Raw genomic sequence first — 17,911 nt, 5'->3', positions numbered from 1 at the left:
CTCCCATTATAAAGATAGGGAAACTGAGGCACAGAGCAGTTAAATAACTGGCCCAAGTCCCACAGCTCAGTCGGTGGCAGAGAGCTGGGATTAAAATGCAGCTCTGCCCAACCCAGAGGCTTGTTCTTAACTGCTCCTCCCTCCACTCTCCCGGACTCCAGCCATGTTCCATCTCACCAAGGAGCAGATGCTGTAGGACCCCTCCATATATTATTGTATTTATTTTCTTTTTCTTTTCTTTTTTTTTGCGAGACAGTCTCACCCTGTCACCCGCGTTGAAGTGCAGGTTGGAGTGGTTTGACCTCGGCTCACTGCAACCTCTGCCTCCTGGGTTCAAGCAATCCTCTGTCTCAGCTTCCCAAGTAGCTGGGATTACAGGCACCTGCCTCCACACCTGGCTAATTTTTTATTTTTAGTAGAAGCAGGGTTTCACCATGTTGGCCAGGCTGGTCTCCAACTCCTGACCTCAGTTGATCTGCCCACATCAGCCTCCCAAAGTGCCGGGATTAAAGGTATGAGCCACCGTGCCCGGCCTATATGTGATTTTAATACACATCTTGCTGCTTAATACCTAGAGATAATCGTCTAGCCATAGGAAGATCCAGGTTAAGCATCCCTTGCCTTTCGTCTTTCTTTTTTTTAATTGAAAAAGTTACAAATATGACATGCTTAATTATACTAGGTTAAATGAGGTAGAGGGTTATAAAGACAAACTGCATAATCTCCCTTTGTCTCCTCTTAATTCTACCCCTGACTAACCAGTGTTAAATTTACTTGCATACTTCTACTACCTTGTGTGGGCTATTGCCAACATAAGGAAACATATACACACATATAAAGGGTTTACTTTTTTTTTTTTTGAGATGGAGTCTCCTTCTGTCACCCAGGCTGGAGTGCAGTGGCACCATCTTGACTCACTGCAACCTCCACCTCCTGGGTTTAAGCAATTCTCTTGCCTCAGCCTCCTGAGTAGCTGGGATTACAGGCATGCACTACCACGCCCAGCTAATTTTTTTTTTTTTTTTTTGAGATGTCCCTCAATGGCGCAATCTCGGCTCACTGCAACCTCCACCTCCTAGGTTCAAGCGATTCTCCTGTCTCAGCCTCCTGGGTAGCAAGAGTAACAGACACCTGCCACTACACCTGACTGATTTTTGTATTTTTAGTAGAGACAGGATTTCACTGTGTTGGCCAGGCTGGTCTCCAACTCCTGAACTCAGGTGATCCACCTGCCTCAGCCTCCCAAAGTGCTGGGATTAAAGGTGTGAGCCACTGCACCCAGGCCTATATATTTTTTAAGCAATTAAAAATGAATCATAGGCTGGGTGCTATGACTCACACCTGTAATCCCAATACTTTGGGAGGCTGAGGCAGGAGGATCGCTTGAGGGCAGGAGTTGGAGATTAGCCTGGACAAAATAGTGAGATCTTGTCTATACAAAAAAAACACAAAAAACAAAAAGCACCAGCATGGTGGTGCACACCTATAGTCCCAGCTACTGGGGAGGGAGGAAGATTGTTGGAGACCAGGAGAGCGATGCTGCAGTGAGCCAAGATTGTGCCACTGCACTTTAGCCTGAGGGATAGAGCAACAGTTTGTCTCCAAAACAAACAAAACCCCATACTATATATACATACTGTTGTATACTTTTATTAATCTGTAGTTAGCTGTGCCACAATTTACCTACAATTTCTCAGTTCTGAACATTAGGGGAAGGAAGGAGAGGGGTGTATAGAAACTCTCTAAGGTTTTCTTCTTTGAATTTGGCTTTATTGAGAAATAATTCATAGACCATAAAGTTCACCCTTTTAAAGTATACAATTCAGAGGTTTTGTTATATTTACAGAGTTGTGCAAACATCACCACTCTCTAATTTCAGAACATTTTTGTCACCTCAAAAGGAAACCCTGAACCCACTAAACAGTCACTCCCCATTCCCTACCTGCCTCTCAGGCCCTGGCAACCACCAATCTACTTTCTGTTTTTATAGATTTACTGATTTCCAGACATTCTGTATAAATGGAATATTATAATATGTTCCTGGCTTTCTTTTACTTTGTATAATGTTTTCCAGGTTCATCCAAATTGTACTTGTATCAGTATTTGATTCCTTTTTATTGCCAATCTCTGTGTGATATTTGCACGTTTCTGTAAGTCTAAAATTAGTTCAAAATAAAAAAGGCACACATATATTTTGACCCAAAATATCACTTTAAGAAATGTAATTTACAGAAATAAGAGTAGCAATAATGAGAAAATATGTGCAGCAATGCTTATTATAACACTGTTTGAAGTAGCAAAAAAAAAAAAAGAGGGACTGACATCTCTAGTCTTTTAATAACAAAATATTAAATAAATGTAGTAAATATTTCCTATAATGAAAGTAATAGGCCGGGCATGATGGCTCACCCCTGTAACCCCGTAACTTTGGGAGGCCAAGGTGGGAGGATTGCTTGAGCCCAGGAGTTTGCAAGTAGCCTGAGCAATACAGCAAGACACCATCTCTACCAAAAATTTTTAAAAATTTTCTGGGCTTGGTGGCACGTACCTATAGTCCCAGCTACTTGGGGGGCTGAGGTGGGAGGATCACTTGAGCCCAGGAGGTCATGGCTACAGTGAGCTGTAATTGTGCCACTGCACTCTAGTCTGGGTGACAGAGTGAGACCCTGTCTCAAAAAAAAAAGTAACATATGCTCATTGTGTAAATAGAGAAGTCTCGGTTTCCCTATTGGTAAGAGGCTAATAAGATAACCTTCCTTATAGGGCTGTATGGATTAAGTTGGGTAATGTGTGTAAAATAGTGCACTGCCTAGTACATAGGAAGTGCTCAGTAAAGTTTAGCTATGATAATAAAAAAATGATAAATGTAAGAAAGATTGCTTTCAATATCCCAAAGCAATCACCAAAGGCCATTACTTCAAAGATACTCCTATTAATATTGTGGTATATTTCCTCCTAGACTTTCCGAATATTACTTTTGGTTTTGGAATTTGTTTTTATATAATTGTAACTATAATGATTATTCATTTTCTCTTATTTCTCACATAGCATCATTCATAAACATTTTCTTTTATTACTTCTTATATATTTAATTATAATAGACATGACAATATATCAGATGAACAGAAGAGCATTCATTTAACTACTTCCTTATTGTTGGGCATATCAGTTATTTTTATGTTTTCACTTTTATAAACAACACTGCAGTGGACATCTTTACACATAATGTTTTTTCTATATTTAGAATTATTTCCTTAGATCTGACCCTAGAAATGGTACAACTGAGGAAAGATTAAGATTTTAAGACTTAAACTGTCTCTGTATCTTTATCCATGCTGTTCCCTTTGTCTAAAATGTCTTTCCCTGCACCTCATGTCCAAGTCCAGATCCTATGCATTCTTCAAAGTCCATTCAAGTCACTTCTGCCATGAAGCTAGCTTCCTCCAATCCCCATAGTGAGAAGTAAGCTTTTTCTCTGTATATTATATACTGTATTTACCTTTCCTATGGCTTATAATAATAATAGCTAAGTTGTATTGAATTCTTAGGTGGTAGGTGTCATGCCTTGTGCTAGGCATCATTTAGACTCCTCAACAACCCTATAAAGGAGGAACCATTTTACAAATATTATTCCCATTTTACAAATGGACAAGTCACAGCTCAGAGAGTTCATTCATTCATTCAGTCAGCCAGTAACCCTTTACTGGACACCTTGCTTGGAGCTGCGGGGGAAAAAAAGAAGACACTGAGGCTCAGAGAAATCAAGTGACCGGCCCAAGTTCTCACCACCAGAAAGGGGTAAAATTTATACTCAAATCCAGATCAAAAAAATAAAACATGGTCAGTCAGGTAAAGAAGCTGTTTCAGAGTTGAGGAGGGGAGAGGGAGGAGATGTGTAGAAATGTAACAGGGAACAGAAACAGCAGTGAGTACTGGAGGGGAAGGAGCATGGGGTTTGAGTCTTGGCTCTGCCAATTACCAGTTGTGTGACCTTGGACAAATTATTTTACCTCTCTTCACCTTATATGGCAACAATAATGGGACTTATCTCACTGGGTGAAGGTTAAATGAAATCAAACAAATGCTAGAGTAGTATCTGGCAAGTAGTAAATGCTCAGTAAGTGCTTGGTGCTATTATGGATCTGAGAAAGATCACAGAAGACATGGATCTAGGCTCGACTTTTGAAGATGGGTAGGATTTCAAAGAAATTCCAGGCAGAGGAAGCAGGATGGGAATAGCTACAGAGGTGAGAAAAGCAGGGGGATTCATCTGGAATATAGGGGATGAATGTGGTACACTTTCAGAAGGTCTGAGATTAAGCCAAATTCTACTGCTGTGTGGTCAGTTTCGATTAGCTGTGCTAGTCTAATAGCTCACCCCAACATCTTGGTGGCCAGCCACAGCAATGGTTCTTTCTCACTCACACTGCAGTCCATGGTGGGCCAGCTCTGCTGCGCTCCCGGCCACTTTACTCTAGGACCCAGGCTGATAGAGCAGCCCTGATTTGGGATCTTGCCAGCCTTGCAGCAGAGAGAAAAGAGAGACCTAGCAAACCATAAGCTGATTTAGAAGTGACAAGTGCCATTTTTGCCCACATTTCACTGGCAAAAGCAAGTCCACGCCAAAGCCTCATGTCAGTGGGGCAGGAAAGTATAACTAGCGCAGCCAGAGGGGCTGCAAACGTTCTAACAATAATGCCATCTGGCACAGCCTCCTGGTCAGGTGCATTGGCTTTGGGCAGGTTATTTTACCTTTTCCTCAACTTGAAGAATAGTTGGCCAGGCGTGGTGGCTCACGCCTGTAATCTCAACACTTTGGGAGGCTGAGGCAGGTGGATCGCTTGAAGTCACAAGTTCGAGACCAGCCTGGCCAACACGGCAAAACCCTGCCTCTACTAAAAATACAAAAATTAGCCGAGGGTGGCCGGGCGCGTTGGCTCACGCCTGTAATCCCAGCACTTTGGGAGGCCGAGGCAGGCGGATTACGAGGTCAGGAGATTGAGACCATCCTGGCTAACACGGTGAAATGCTGTCTCCACTAAAAATACAAAAAAATTAGCCTGGCATGGTGGCGGGCTCCTGTAATCCCAGCTACTTGGGAGGCCGAGGTAGGAGAATGGCGTGAACCCGGGAGGCGGAGGTTGCAGTGAGCCAAGATCGCGCCACTGCACTCCAGTCTGGTGACAAAGCGAAACTCCGTCTCAAGAAAAAAAAAAAAAAAAAAAAAAGTAGACAAATGCAAATATTATAGTTAACAAAAAAGAAATCTGGAAGGGTAGGTCAGGGCCAGCTCATGGAAGGGTGAATGACGGCCAAGGGACTTTATTCAGAAAACCATTGAGTGTCTGAGCAGAACTGACGTGTTCTAGTTAATCGAGTGCTAGACAATAAAATATGCTTGCCTCCTTGATGTTTGACCTTGAACTTGCTTCTTTCAACCAAGAAAATGGAAAATGTCACTGCCCTTTTAATTCAATCCAACTGTGCCTAATCGAGCCCCAATACAAGCACACACAGGTGTGTGAGACTTGCACCCCCAGCTGAGGGAGGGAGCCTCAAGTCAGCATGCTGTGTGCTTGTCCCTGATTTCTGTGACACTCACTTAACAAGGTTAATGAGACTCACAGACGCTTATTGCAAGAGCAATTAACTCTACCGCCAATGCAGCCATGCAAAGGTTATAAGCTGGGCTGTGAGCAGGCAAGGCTGCCTGTGTTTCTTGGTCTCTTTGCAGGGGTTGCCCAAAGCAGCCAAAAGCTCCAAGCTGGTTCCTCATGTACAAAGCCTCAGTTTTAATTTGATATTTACATTTCGGTTAGGTTTTTCCTTTCCCTAAAAGCACCTAAGATTTTTGAAAGCCCAGTACCAAGGCTCTGGAAGTGAAGGAGGTCAGGACCCAGGAGTAAGGATGGATGTCCTGGGATGGCCAAAGCTACTATCTATCCTTGGAGCCCAGGCCAGTGACTGTTGGGCCCGCAGGGGGGCATACTTAGCTCTAAGATGAAGCTCACTCTTTTCCTTGCTCCTTTTTGTGGAGATAGGTGGAGCGGCCAAGCATCTGCTCTGGGTCCACAGTGTCTGGACTGAACACTGGTTTCTGTGTGGCCTTGAGCAAGTCACTCAGGCTTTGTGACTTTCAGCTTCTTCGCCTATGTGGATTCTATGCGTTAATGCAAGCAAAACATGTCTCACGGTGCCCAGTACATTCATCAAGTTTGAACTATGACAAATCAGGCAGGTTCTGGAAATTCGATTCACAGTGTATGAGGAAGGTAAAGCACAGTCACTGTGCCTTGCCACCCAGGGTCCCCCATCCTAGGGGAAGCCTTGGGAGAGAAAACAACCTTGGGTCAGATTTCTCCCATGAGAATTCTATCATGACCCAGGGCAGAGTGTTGGAAGGAGGGCCTGCCCTCCTAGGCCTTCCAGGGAGGTGACCTAAGGCCTAAGAAGGCAGCCATATCAAAGTTCCTTGGGCCTGCGGGTTTCAAAATCACTAAAGCATTTTCTCAATCCCAGGTTAGCTCAAGGGGATTCACCAAGTGGGCTGCCTGGTAATTCCAAGTCCTCATTGCTCAGCAGCCCAGGGAAGGGGAAAGGTGGCCCTGCCACTGCAGCCTGATGAGAAAAGGCCACAAACAGGAGGGCGACGTGGAGGGTGCTCACTCTGCCGGCTCAGCAGAGGGGTCGAAGGGGTGGGGCCTGGCTGGCCACCTTGCAGATATTCCTGGGGTTCGGGGGAAGTCTTCTTCACACAAGGTGTAGCCACCCACTCCCCACTCATTCCTCTAACTTGATAGGGGTCTGAATCTGCCACAAGTGGAACTGCAGGCTCAGCGTGGAGTGGAGGGCTCAGGCATGACTCGGCACAGCATCCCAGTCCCCACTGTGTGTGGGTGGCCACCAACTATGGGTGGCCTTTGGCAAAGCATTTTATTGTTCTGGGACTCAGTTTCTTTATTTGTAAAATAAAGGATGATTTCGAAGTTTCCCTTCCAGCTCTAAAATAAAATTATTTAAGAAATGGCCTATTAAATGAATTAGGCTTTATTAGTTTCAAGCACACACTTGTTTTATTACTTTTAAGTCGTTCAAATTAGATTCAAATTAGGTTAACCAAGTGTTGCCCTCCAGAGAGCCAGGGACTGGCGTCAATGATGAGATAAGAATAATTCATCACCTCTTATCAATCAGCAGTCCCTAAATGGGTGCTTCAAAAATGCTTGAGTACGCTCGAAAGCACTAAGTTTCTGTAATTTAAATATTCTCACTTTAATCTCGTTCACATCTTTCATTGGCTTAGCAAAATCTTTTTTCAGTCCTTTTTTTCCCTATAGTCAGCAGGAGGGGAAATATCCTGGCTACCATCAAAGTGATTGCAAATTCTTAGGCAGGGCAGCCTCCAGTGATAAGGCTTGGCTGAAACGGGATAATTGAGAAATCTCTCTTCCCTCTCCACAATGCGGGTGTTGGAGAGCCAGTGCCAGGGTGAGGTTAAACTTCTGCTGCTCATGGAATGGTGCGGGCCCTCAGGAGCTCCTCATTTTTGTGTAAACAACAGTTGCCTCCAAGGTCCGGCATTTGGGCTCAGATTCCTGCCAAGGCCTGCAGCCTGCCCCACCCACCCAGCCCAAGCTGGCTTTCCAGGGAACCTCTGTCTTGTCCTTTCTGCTTTTCTGCTTCTGACCAGACCCACAGCCTCAGAAGCCAGAGGCATCACCACAGCTGGCCTGGCGTTGAGAGCCTGGGAAGTGAAGTGAAGGCAAGTCAGTCAGCTGAGACAGCTCCTTCTCCCCGAAAAGGAGGAACTAATTCTGCCTTAAGGCACCGAGCAGGAATGAAATTAACCTGCTTCTTCCAGGTGTGGGTGGTGTGGCCAGTTTAGGATGCAGCAAAAAACAGTCAAGGTTGCCAATTTAACATGCTGGGTGTTACCTGAAATAACTAGGACTTCCAACTACTGAAGGCAACTGAGGCATAGCTGGGCAGCAGTCACAGGCAAGACGGTCGGGGAGAGAAGCCTGAGGCCCTGGCCTGGCCTGGCCTTCTCATTGCCAGAACACGGCTTAGCAGTCAAGGCCTCAAGCAACATAAACCATCTCCTTGCATGGTTAGGCAAATGCCGAGTCCAATCACTCACACGACATCATTTCTCAAAACCAGACCTCGTGGGTATTCTCTTCTCTTCACCTCCATCCTTGGAGGAATAGAGTTTGGGAGAGTGGGGCAGACAGGAGATTTCAAGTAGAAGTTAAAAACCCCGAGGCCACCTTATGCCTCTACAATGGTCTCTCCTGAGAACTAAGGAAATAACAATACAAATCATGCTATACATTTACATAGTAAATGAATATATGACTCGTTCATTACTGAAAATGTACAAAATGTAGAAAGACAAAAACAAGAAAATTTAAATTACATATAATCCCATTACCACATTTTGTCATGGGATAAGCACATTCTGACATACATCTTTCTACTGCCTTTTCCCCTTTGAGTCATCTTTTAACCTCTCAAAGAAGCTTCAATATTGCATCATTCAACTTCACAAGACTCTCACAAGGAAAGTACTGCCAGTGTAATCGGTGCTATTTAGCAAACAAAGAAAACGGAGGCTCCCAGCAGTTCTGCCACCTCAGTTCATGTGTCAGTTTCAGCTGTCAGCCCTATGTTTTCTCAGGTGCCTCAACACGGAGGAGCTTCACCATCAAGTAACAAGAACACCCAAGACACCGGAAGGCCGGTTCATTTCACTTTCCCATCAGGTGAACTAACCGAGATCAGACACCAGAAATGTGCCCACTGTTTTAAAGTCCACTTGCAAGGAACGGGCACACTCAAGACTGCACGGTTAAGACTCCACTGGGTTTGGGAGGTGGAGGCAGGTGGATTACCTGAAGTCAGGAATTTGAGACCAGCCTGGCCAACATGGTGAAACCCTGTCTCTACTAAAAATACAAAAATTAGCCACGCATGGTGGCACACACGTGTAATCTCAGCTACTCGGGAGGCTGAGGCAGGAGAATTGCTTGAACCTGGGAGGTGGAGGTTGCAGTGAGCAGTGAGCCGAGATTGCGCCACCGCACTCCAGCCTGGGCGACAGAGCGAGACTCTGTCTCAAAAAAAAAAAGAAAAAAAAAGTAAACTACATGATTCCAGTGAACTGGGAAGAGTAAAAAAAAGGTTACAAAAAAAAAAAAGTAAACTGCATGAGTCCAACAAATGTGTAAACAATGTCCGTCACTGCTAAAATGAATCAGTGAAAACAAGACACCATTAATTTTTTTTTGTCTATGAAATTGACAAAGAATACGGACTGCAATTTTTAGCAGTTTTTAGCAATTTTAGCAAGTTTTCTGTAGGGTAATTTAGTAACAAGTATCAAATGTATTTTAAAATGGCCATATCTGTTGACCCAGCAATTTCACTTTTAAAAATGTCTCCTACGGACATAAACAGAGGAGTGCCCAAAGAAACACATCAAAATGTTTGGTAAAAAAAAATTGGGACGTACCTATATAATGAAATAGCATGCAGTTATTGAAGTCTTGTATGTTGCCACAGGAAGATGTTTACAATATACCACGTCAAAGGTTTTGAAACTTTATATATATAGTATTGTACCAAAAAAAAACCTTTCTATAAAATATACAAATCTATGCATAGAGAAACAATGGGAGGTTCTTACATCAAAAGCTAACAATAGCCTTTATCTCCAGGGGAGTAGAAATACAGGTGAGTTTTTTGGAGGGGGGAGTATGTTTTCTACATTCTACATTGAGCATGTGTTATTTTTGTCATGAGATGACATATTATTTAAAAATTGAACAGACTGATCACATCTAGGATTGTGCCTAACCAGAAACTAAAGCTCCTGTGTCATCTAGATTCTGGAAGTACATTCTTAAATCTGTTTTTCTTTCTGAAGTCTTTTCTCCCTCAGCAGAGGCATTTATGTGGACCCAGGAGTGGGGCACACGGCCTTTTCTCCATGCCCATCACCTCAAAATGCCCCTGTGTTTCTTAGTCTCTTTTCAACATATGTGAGCAGATAATGTATCTGGCCCTGAAATTTAAAAACAAAACCAAAGCAATCTAGTGTCAGACACCACCCTCTGAGCCTGCCCCACTCCCAGTAATTGCTGAGCTGGGCATCTGTCCCATCTGGGGACTGGACGATGGGTGTCTGTGATGATGGCTCTGCCTCCCCCACAACATCTGTGTAAGAGGCACTCCATTTATTTGCAGATTCCCATTCTGCTGTGGATGCTCTTTCAAGCCCTCAACTGAACTCTGAGTGAATGAAGCTGGGGGAAGTCCCCAGAGTGATGTGTGAGGATACCAACTCCCCTTCCCGTCCAGGGAGCCAAGACCCTGAAAACTTGTGGTGGGCCTCAAATACCCACCAGGTCTCGGGGTCCTCACGAGCCCCTTTCTCTGCCTCAGGCACAGCCAACGTCAGCCTGGTGTGGTGGATATGGAGGTGTCAGGCAATGAGTCTTGTTGCATATCTATCCCGCTCGCCAAAAGTGGCAAAGTGCAAACTGTTATTCATTCAAACTGCCACTTGATTATGTTGAAAGCCAGTTACTGAACCCAGAGAGAACAGTCTTCATGGTGGGTAGGAGCTTCCTGTCAAGAAGAGTTAATTTAAATTTTTCCACTGAGCTCAACCTCAAAGTGAGGTTGATTGCTACTCAGCAAGATGGACTGCATTAGCGGCGGCTTTAATTGGGCGCAGATCTACGTCCCCAAAGCATAATGTTTGTTGTATACATACTTTGGGGCAAGACGAAAAATGAAAAGCAGACCTTTCTGAGGAAAAATGGAAAGCACAATGTGTCCCACAGTCAGAATGGCCACACTAAGAGCCAAGTGGAGGGGGGCTCAGTGGGACTCCCCACCTCCCCATGCCACAGTTCTGATGGGCTGTCTGCAAATGTTTCCAAATGCTCAATTCCCTTCCCAAACACTGGACACCATCATGGTTCTCATGCCAAATAAAAAGCTCCAGGAAACCAATGAAAGACAAGCACACCCTTGGCCGAGGGGCCATGGCATATATTTCTGGTGTGAGGCTTCCTCCTGGCCCAGGTTGTTAGTCCCTGCTAGCATCTAACATGGTCACTTCTGTCCACATGCTTTTACCAGTGGCGTTGAGATGAGCCCTCAGCTGGAGTGCAATGCCACTTTTACCCTCTTACTGGTACGGCTCCAGACCCTTGTCACATCTTCCCTGAGCTGAAGTCCTGGTCTTCATGCTATTGAGGGAAGTGTCTTCTTAAACCCAGATTGTATCACTTCTCTTTAAACACTCTCTAGAGCTCTCCTTGACTCCCAAACACAGATCCTAGCATCCAGGATCCCCACACATCAGCCAGATTGATTTTTCTTTTTTCTTTTTCTTTTTTTTAAAGACAGAGTCTCTGCTGCTCAGACTGAGTGCAGTGGTGCGATCACAGCTCACTGCAGCCTCAACTTCCCTGAGCTCAGGTGATCCTCCCACTTCAGCCTCCCCAGTAGCTGGGACTACAGGCACATGCCAGCATGCCCGGCTAATTTTTTTCCCTTATATCTTGTAGAGATGGGGTTTCATGATGTTGCCCAGGCTGGTCTTGAACTCCTGGTCTCAGGCCACCCTCCCGCTTTGGCCTCCCCAAAGTGCTAGGATTACAGGTGTGAGCCACCTTGTCTGGCCAGATTGATCTTTAAAAAAGTAAACAATGCTTACTTCTTTCTTAAAATCCTCTAGCGGACTTCCACCACACTTGCAATAATACTCCTTCCTATGGCGGGCAGGGCCCACCACGATCCAGCCCCTCTACCTTTCCAAACTCCTATTCCCCTTGCCACTTCAGCCACACTGGCTTCCTTTCTGTTCTCAGCACTTGTTCCCTCTGCCTGGATGAAACGCTTTCTCTCCAACTCTTCCTCAGCCTTCTCATCCCTCAGTCTTGGCTTAAACACCACCTCCCCACAGTGGCCTTTCCTGACCGCCTTGCCTGAAGCATGACCACAGTCATTTTGTATCATGTCATGAAGTTTTAGGTCCTTCAGATAGCTCTCACTGCTATCTAAAATTATCTTTACTTGTTTATTTCCTACCCCCATTAGTATCTGACCTTCCTGAGGGAACTTCACTAACCTGATCACTTCTTTTGTTTTTTGAGACAGTTTCACTCTGTCACCCAGGCTGGAGTGCAGTGGCGTGGTCTCAGCTCACGACAACCTCCACTTCCTGGGTTCAAGCGATTCTTGTGCCTCAGCCTCCCAAGTAGCTGGGACTACAGGCATGCGCCATCACACCTGGCTATTTTTTGTTTTTTCTTTTTGTATTATTAGTAGAGACAGGGTTTCGCCATGTTGACCAGGCTGGTCTCAAACTCCTGACCTCATGTGATTTGCCTGCCTCGGCCTCCCAAAGTGCTGGGATTATAGGCGTGAGCCATTGTGCTCGGCCCCTGTTCACTTCTTTACCATCAGCACCCAGCACAGTGCCTGGCACATAATAGATTGCAAATAATTATTTGGGGATGGATAATTGATTACAGGAAATAGACAATGCTTCCTGAAAGGCCTTCGTTGTCTCCAGCCTCCATACCTCAGGTGGTGCTGTTTCCTTGGCTTGGCCCGTGCTTGCCTCCTTCTTCCCCTCCATCACCAAATGTTGACACTTGTAGTGACACAGGCCTCTCCCTGCCCCACCCCACAGGCAGGAAGAACCCGTGTTTCCTCTGGCAGCCCATCTCCACTCCGGCCCCACCATGCTGCCTTCTCATCGAGTCATATTTCAGAGCCACCTACTTCAAGAGGACTTTACTGTTCCTGGAAATTCTTGCCTAGAAAGATAAAGCTGTAGCCCATTAAATAACTTCACTGCTGGCTTCAAGAACTTCCCTGCAATCAATTCAAACAACAGATGGCTCAAAAAGCCCTCCTTCTCAGAACAATGCTCTGCCCAGCTGGGCAACAGCTCCCCAAAGCAACACTTCCCCGTTCACAGCGTGCCAACGTGAATTTGTGAACTTTGCCCAATCCCAATCCAATCCTCTTATGGAAGGCCTTGCTTTAAACCATTCAGTTGAGCGTCCATCTCCAAACCCTAAAAACATCCAGCAGGTTCAGAGCAGAGGTTGGGAGAAGGCAGCCCTGATGAACAGGTTATTCTGGAGGGCTTTCAGGCGATTTGGCAGGTCCAGATCTGCGACCACCGTAGAGTCCAGCAGCAGGTTCCGCTGTGTATACTGAATGATGAAAGAACGAATGGACGAACGAATAGCTCAGCTTGCCTACCCCAGCCTCCACCCTGTCCTTTCTTGAGACAGCGGAGCCAGAATCACAAAACAGTGCAGGTGGCCTAGGGGACCGGGTAAGAGCAGAGCTTTGGGACTTCATTTGCAATAACTAGTCCTTATTCTGGAACTGGAATCCACGGCGGAAAGCGTGGGTGGCCCCTGAGTTTCCCGGACCCGGGGTAGGGCGCTGCGCGCCCACAGATTTCTCTCCCCTGCGCCCAGGGCGACGGCGCTGGACCGCTATAGGCTGCAGAAGGCGGGGTTCACGCACGTGCTGAACGCGGCCCACGGCCGCTGGAACGTGGACACTGGGCCCGACTACTACCGCGACATGGACATCCAGTACCACGGCGTGGAGGCCGACGACCTGCCCACCTTCGACCTCAGTGTCTTCTTCTACCCGGCGGCAGCCTTCATCGACAGAGCACTACGCGACGACCACAGTAAGAAACCCGCGGCCCCGCCCCGATCCGCCCCGCCCCGCCCCGACTCGCCCCGCCTGTAGCCTAGGCCCCGCCCCTTCCCCGCCCCACTAAGGCTCCGCCCCTAGCCTAGGCTCCGCCCTTAGCCCAAGGTCTCCCCGCCCGAGGCCCAGGCCGGAAGCGGGATGTGCGCGTGCGAAATCTTTGTCGCAAAGTTGGGCCACTGGGGCTGCTTGTGGCAGAGGGTAAAGGTCCGAGCCCCTGGAAGCTGTGAAGGTTTAAGGACCTGCACCACCCAGCGTGCTGCTGGTGGGGTTCGGGCCTTGATTGCAGCTCTGGGGAATGGAAACAGGGCGTAAGAATAAAAGGCCTTTTGGTCGGAGTCTTTGCTAAAGAACATTTGCCATCCTTCAAAAGGCGGAGGCGGTCTGGGAGCTCTCAAAGCTGGGACTGCGGCCGGAGACACTAATTGTGCCTGGGCCTGAACCCAACTAGTAGCCAAGGGCTTTGATGCCAGAAAACCCTCAGGGAGCTGACTTGAGTGGGAATCCATGGAGAGACCTTAAATTCTCCTGCCCACCAACCAAGTTACACTCCCCAGTTACACTCAGCCTCGTGAGGCCTCCAGTAGAAAGCTGACAAGCTGGGCTTTACTGGCACGCTGTATTTGAGGTATAATTTGGGTTTTGCACCCCCAGCGTCCAAGTTTTCCCAGTGTTAATTATCCAGCTTTTAAATCACAGTGCTAGTCTTTGTGCTCAGAATGCACTGTTGGCTACCCTAATACAGCAAAGGCTACAAGGCTATTTTGGAGAGAAGGGCACAGCTTAGGGACGCATCGGGGGTAAGACAATATACAGTTATTGCTGCAGGGTGTACTTCAGTGGCATTCCACAGAGGCCAGAGGGACTTCAGCTCCCTAATCTGTGCTCTGACTTCAGCCCAATGTGTCACACACCCCTTTATGGAGCCATCACGTAATTCAGGGTATCTGGTTACTGAAAGCCTTTCTTGCCACAAGAGGTTGTGATTACAAGGCTCAGTGACTGACCAAATAGTCTGCTGCAGGAACTTGCAACCTGGGGCTGGGCCTAGGCCAGGTCTGCTGGACAATATTAGACCTTAATGGACATCCCAAGGTGGCCCTGGCCCCACAGCCAACCATAGCCACCAACAATTTGTCATTATTTTGGCTCAGAAAGCAATGTCACAATGAAAAAAAACCCTTAGAGCTAACATGCCTGTATTAGAAGATGCCTCATTTCCAGGCCTTCCTTTTATGAGTCTATTTATGAACCATCTTTTGTGCTGTGTACATTCTGGGTTTCCAAGCAGGATCAAAAACGCAACTGAACTGAGTCATCACCACAAGGTAAAATTTGCCTCATAGTATTTGAAGTTAACTGAAAACACATTTGACATGAAAAAAACAAAGACTGCAACAACCTAATCCTTCAGTTTCTGTTTAATGCACTCACTTGCCATTACTATATTTTAGACCTTACCCTTCATGGAAGGGGCCTGGCAGGCTTTGGAGAAGACAGGGCTGGGTTTACATTTCTGTCACACAATTTACTAACGATGTGATTTCTCTGAGCCTTGGTTTCTCCATCCGGTGATAAAAATATTTACCTTCAGAGGTTATAATGAGGATCAGCAGTAACGCGCGTAAAGCGCTTAGCATAGAACCTGGTGGACAGCAGGCTCTCGGATGTATTTGATAAAGCGTGGTCATACACCGTGAAGCATATAACCACGCCAGCATGTGCACATCATCATCGTAAAGTTTCCAATCCTCAAAGAAAAGAAAAAAGACATTCCAACTTTGAACTGTAAGATATACTCACATGAAAGCTTGTTGTAGGTTCCTGGCACTCAATTTTAGGGTCTACCCCCACTGCCAAATCCAGAAAGAATCAGGCTCTCAAGTTGAAGCTTAGGCCTAGGCAGATGACAGAACATTATGAGGAGGTGTCAGGCTGCTGTGGATCATGACTGTTAGACCAGGTGGCACCTAGCAAACAAAGGGCCAACGGAGGAGAGTAGATACTCGGATCAGAGACTATGAGTGGGATAGAATGAATGGATGGGGGTGCCGGGACTCGACCAGATGGCTAGGGATGGGGAGCAGGACATGACCCCACTGGAGATGGCAGGGTAGGCTCTGCTCTCAGCACCTTTGCACTGGCATATCTAAATAATTCAAGTCAGGGCTCAAACACCTACCCTGCAGAACCATGCAGAGTGTAAACAAATGAAGATGGCTGCATGTACAGTGGAGGGGCGTGGGTAGGGGGCACTTGTGTCTAAGCAGAGAGCCCTGTACCCCTTCAGAGGGGCACCTGCCACCCAGCCTCAGCTAATGCTTGTCTTGTGAGAGTCAGTGCAAATGTGGGAGATCTGACTTTTCAGAAGTCTCCAATCTGGATTATAAAATCACTCGATTTTTAGGTCTTGGCAACAGATTGAAATTTCTTAAAATGCTGCAAAGGACAGACTAAAGCAACCCAATGGCCATCAGGTTGTAACCTGTGCCCTGAGTGGCCAGAGCAACCAAACAAAATGCCCGCTAGCTCAGCAGCAGCAATGCCACAGACTTCATACCCAGTGGATGGCAGGTGCTCAGCCCACCTGCTACATGCAGTGGGTGGCCCAGTTGTGTCTAGGCAAGGGACACTGCTTGGCATTTTAGTGCTGGACCTACTTGTATGTTTCTTACACTCTCTATGTAAGCGGTGTGGATAGACAGTCTGGCCAAAAAGCAAGGCATCACTCCTTGCTTCCTCTTGTCTATGTTCTTTGTTCTCATTGACTGGTTTCAGCCAAGTGTACACCATTCCCCCCACCCGGCTTCTCACAGCCGGTCATTTTCACTCTTTTTGAAAAGCGTTCCTTGTGGAGCTGTACTCATGGGCTGTAATCAGCCCCTGGGGCCCTCTCCCATCCCATCACTACCCTGACTTGACCCTTTATAAAGAACTCCCCAGGCAACCTCAGTCACTCTTAAAATATCTCGGAGATAATCCAGTCCCTGGTCCTGCCCTGACAGCTGGGCAAACAGAGGCCCAGAGAAGACAAGTGAGGTGCCCAGGGTCACAGAGCTAATCAGAGGCAGCGCCATCAGGACACCTGCCTACCAGCGGGGATTCCTTCTGTCACCGAGGCCTCACAGAAGAGTCCTCTGCCCTTATTTTGAGCACCTGGTGACTTTGCTGTATAAGAGGTCACCGAATATCATGGAGGGCGAGTCATGCCAGCTGGTTATAGGATCTGAAAAAACTGAATTTGTCACTCTTCATCAGAAAAAGAAGTACTCACAAAATACTGTCACAGGAACCCCACTTGGGTTGCTTTAACTGCCCCCGATGCGGCATCCTCCGAGGTGAATTAGTGTGGTTTTAATTTAATGAAGTCTTCTAAGAAACTCCAGGGCAAATGCCACGAGGCGCTAAAGATCAGACTTTAGTATCACGCTCTCCTTTTGGCAGTCCATGGCCTGCTTTTGAAGGCATCTTAAAATATATTATGGATAAGGGAAGTATGAATAAATAAATGAAGCCTGCTTTCAAGCAGGAGGTTGATTCTCTGGTGCTTCTAATAAGCTTTAACCGACCAGATTTTCACTGTTTTGTTTTTGTTTTTGTTTTTTTGAGACGGAATCTCGCTCTGTCACCCAGGCTGGAGTGCAGTGGCGTGATCTCCACTCACTGCAACCTCCACCTCCCGGATTCAAGCGATTCTCCTCTTTCAGCCTCCCAAGTAGCTGGGAGGTGCCCACCACCACACCTGGTGAATTTTTGTATTTTTTAGTAGAGACAGGGTTTCACCATGTTGGCCAGTCTGGTCTCCAATTCCTGGCCTCAAGTGATCCACCCGCCTCGGCTTCCCAAAGTGCTGGGATTAGAGGCATGAGCCACCACGCCCAGCTGATTTTCACTGTTGGAAGGGTCTCTTGCCCTATCTCCCTCCAGCCCCAGCAGTTCATAATACACCTTGCACCTTGTTTCTCAGAACTTCCACACACCTAGAACCTCTTGGGAAGAAGTAAGGGCTCTACCAGAATTTCTTTGCGAGTTACTAAGAAAGGCACGTTCCCAGATAGTGCATGGGAGATGGGCAGAAAGCATCTCCTGAAAGCAAGGAAGGAGTCTGCTTAGCAAGGAGCACACCTGGCTGGGGGGCGGAGCATGGTGC

The 17,911-nt window shown here is 46.6% G+C and overlaps 1 protein-coding gene and 1 long non-coding RNA gene across 5 annotated transcripts in view; one reads left to right on the top strand and one right to left on the bottom strand.

Annotated features, from left to right (window-relative positions):
• Window positions 1-17,911, top strand: part of DUSP29 (dual specificity phosphatase 29) — a 36,232-nt gene that overhangs the window by 16,155 nt on the left and 2,166 nt on the right. For all 4 annotated transcript variants that reach the window (XM_009458762.5, XM_521513.8, XM_054659710.2 and 1 more), the window contains exon 3: window positions 13,518-13,738. In XM_009458762.5, the coding sequence (XP_009457037.3) occupies window positions 13,518-13,738 (221 nt within the window). The remainder of the gene's footprint in view (window positions 1-13,517; window positions 13,739-17,911) is intronic.
• LOC134807180 (uncharacterized) lies at window positions 7,032-13,737 on the bottom strand. The gene is made up of 2 exons (XR_010146926.1): window positions 12,602-13,737; window positions 7,032-8,301 (listed from the first exon to the last, which is right to left on the bottom strand). It is a non-coding gene; the product is annotated as an uncharacterized LOC134807180 (long non-coding RNA).

This window comes from Pan troglodytes, chromosome 8 (assembly GCF_028858775.2).
Source record: "Pan troglodytes isolate AG18354 chromosome 8, NHGRI_mPanTro3-v2.0_pri, whole genome shotgun sequence".
In the NCBI taxonomy this organism is placed as follows: Eukaryota; Metazoa; Chordata; class Mammalia; order Primates; family Hominidae; genus Pan; species Pan troglodytes.
Note: the sequence above shows the minus strand (reverse complement) of the source record. Positions and strands in the feature narration are given on the sequence as shown.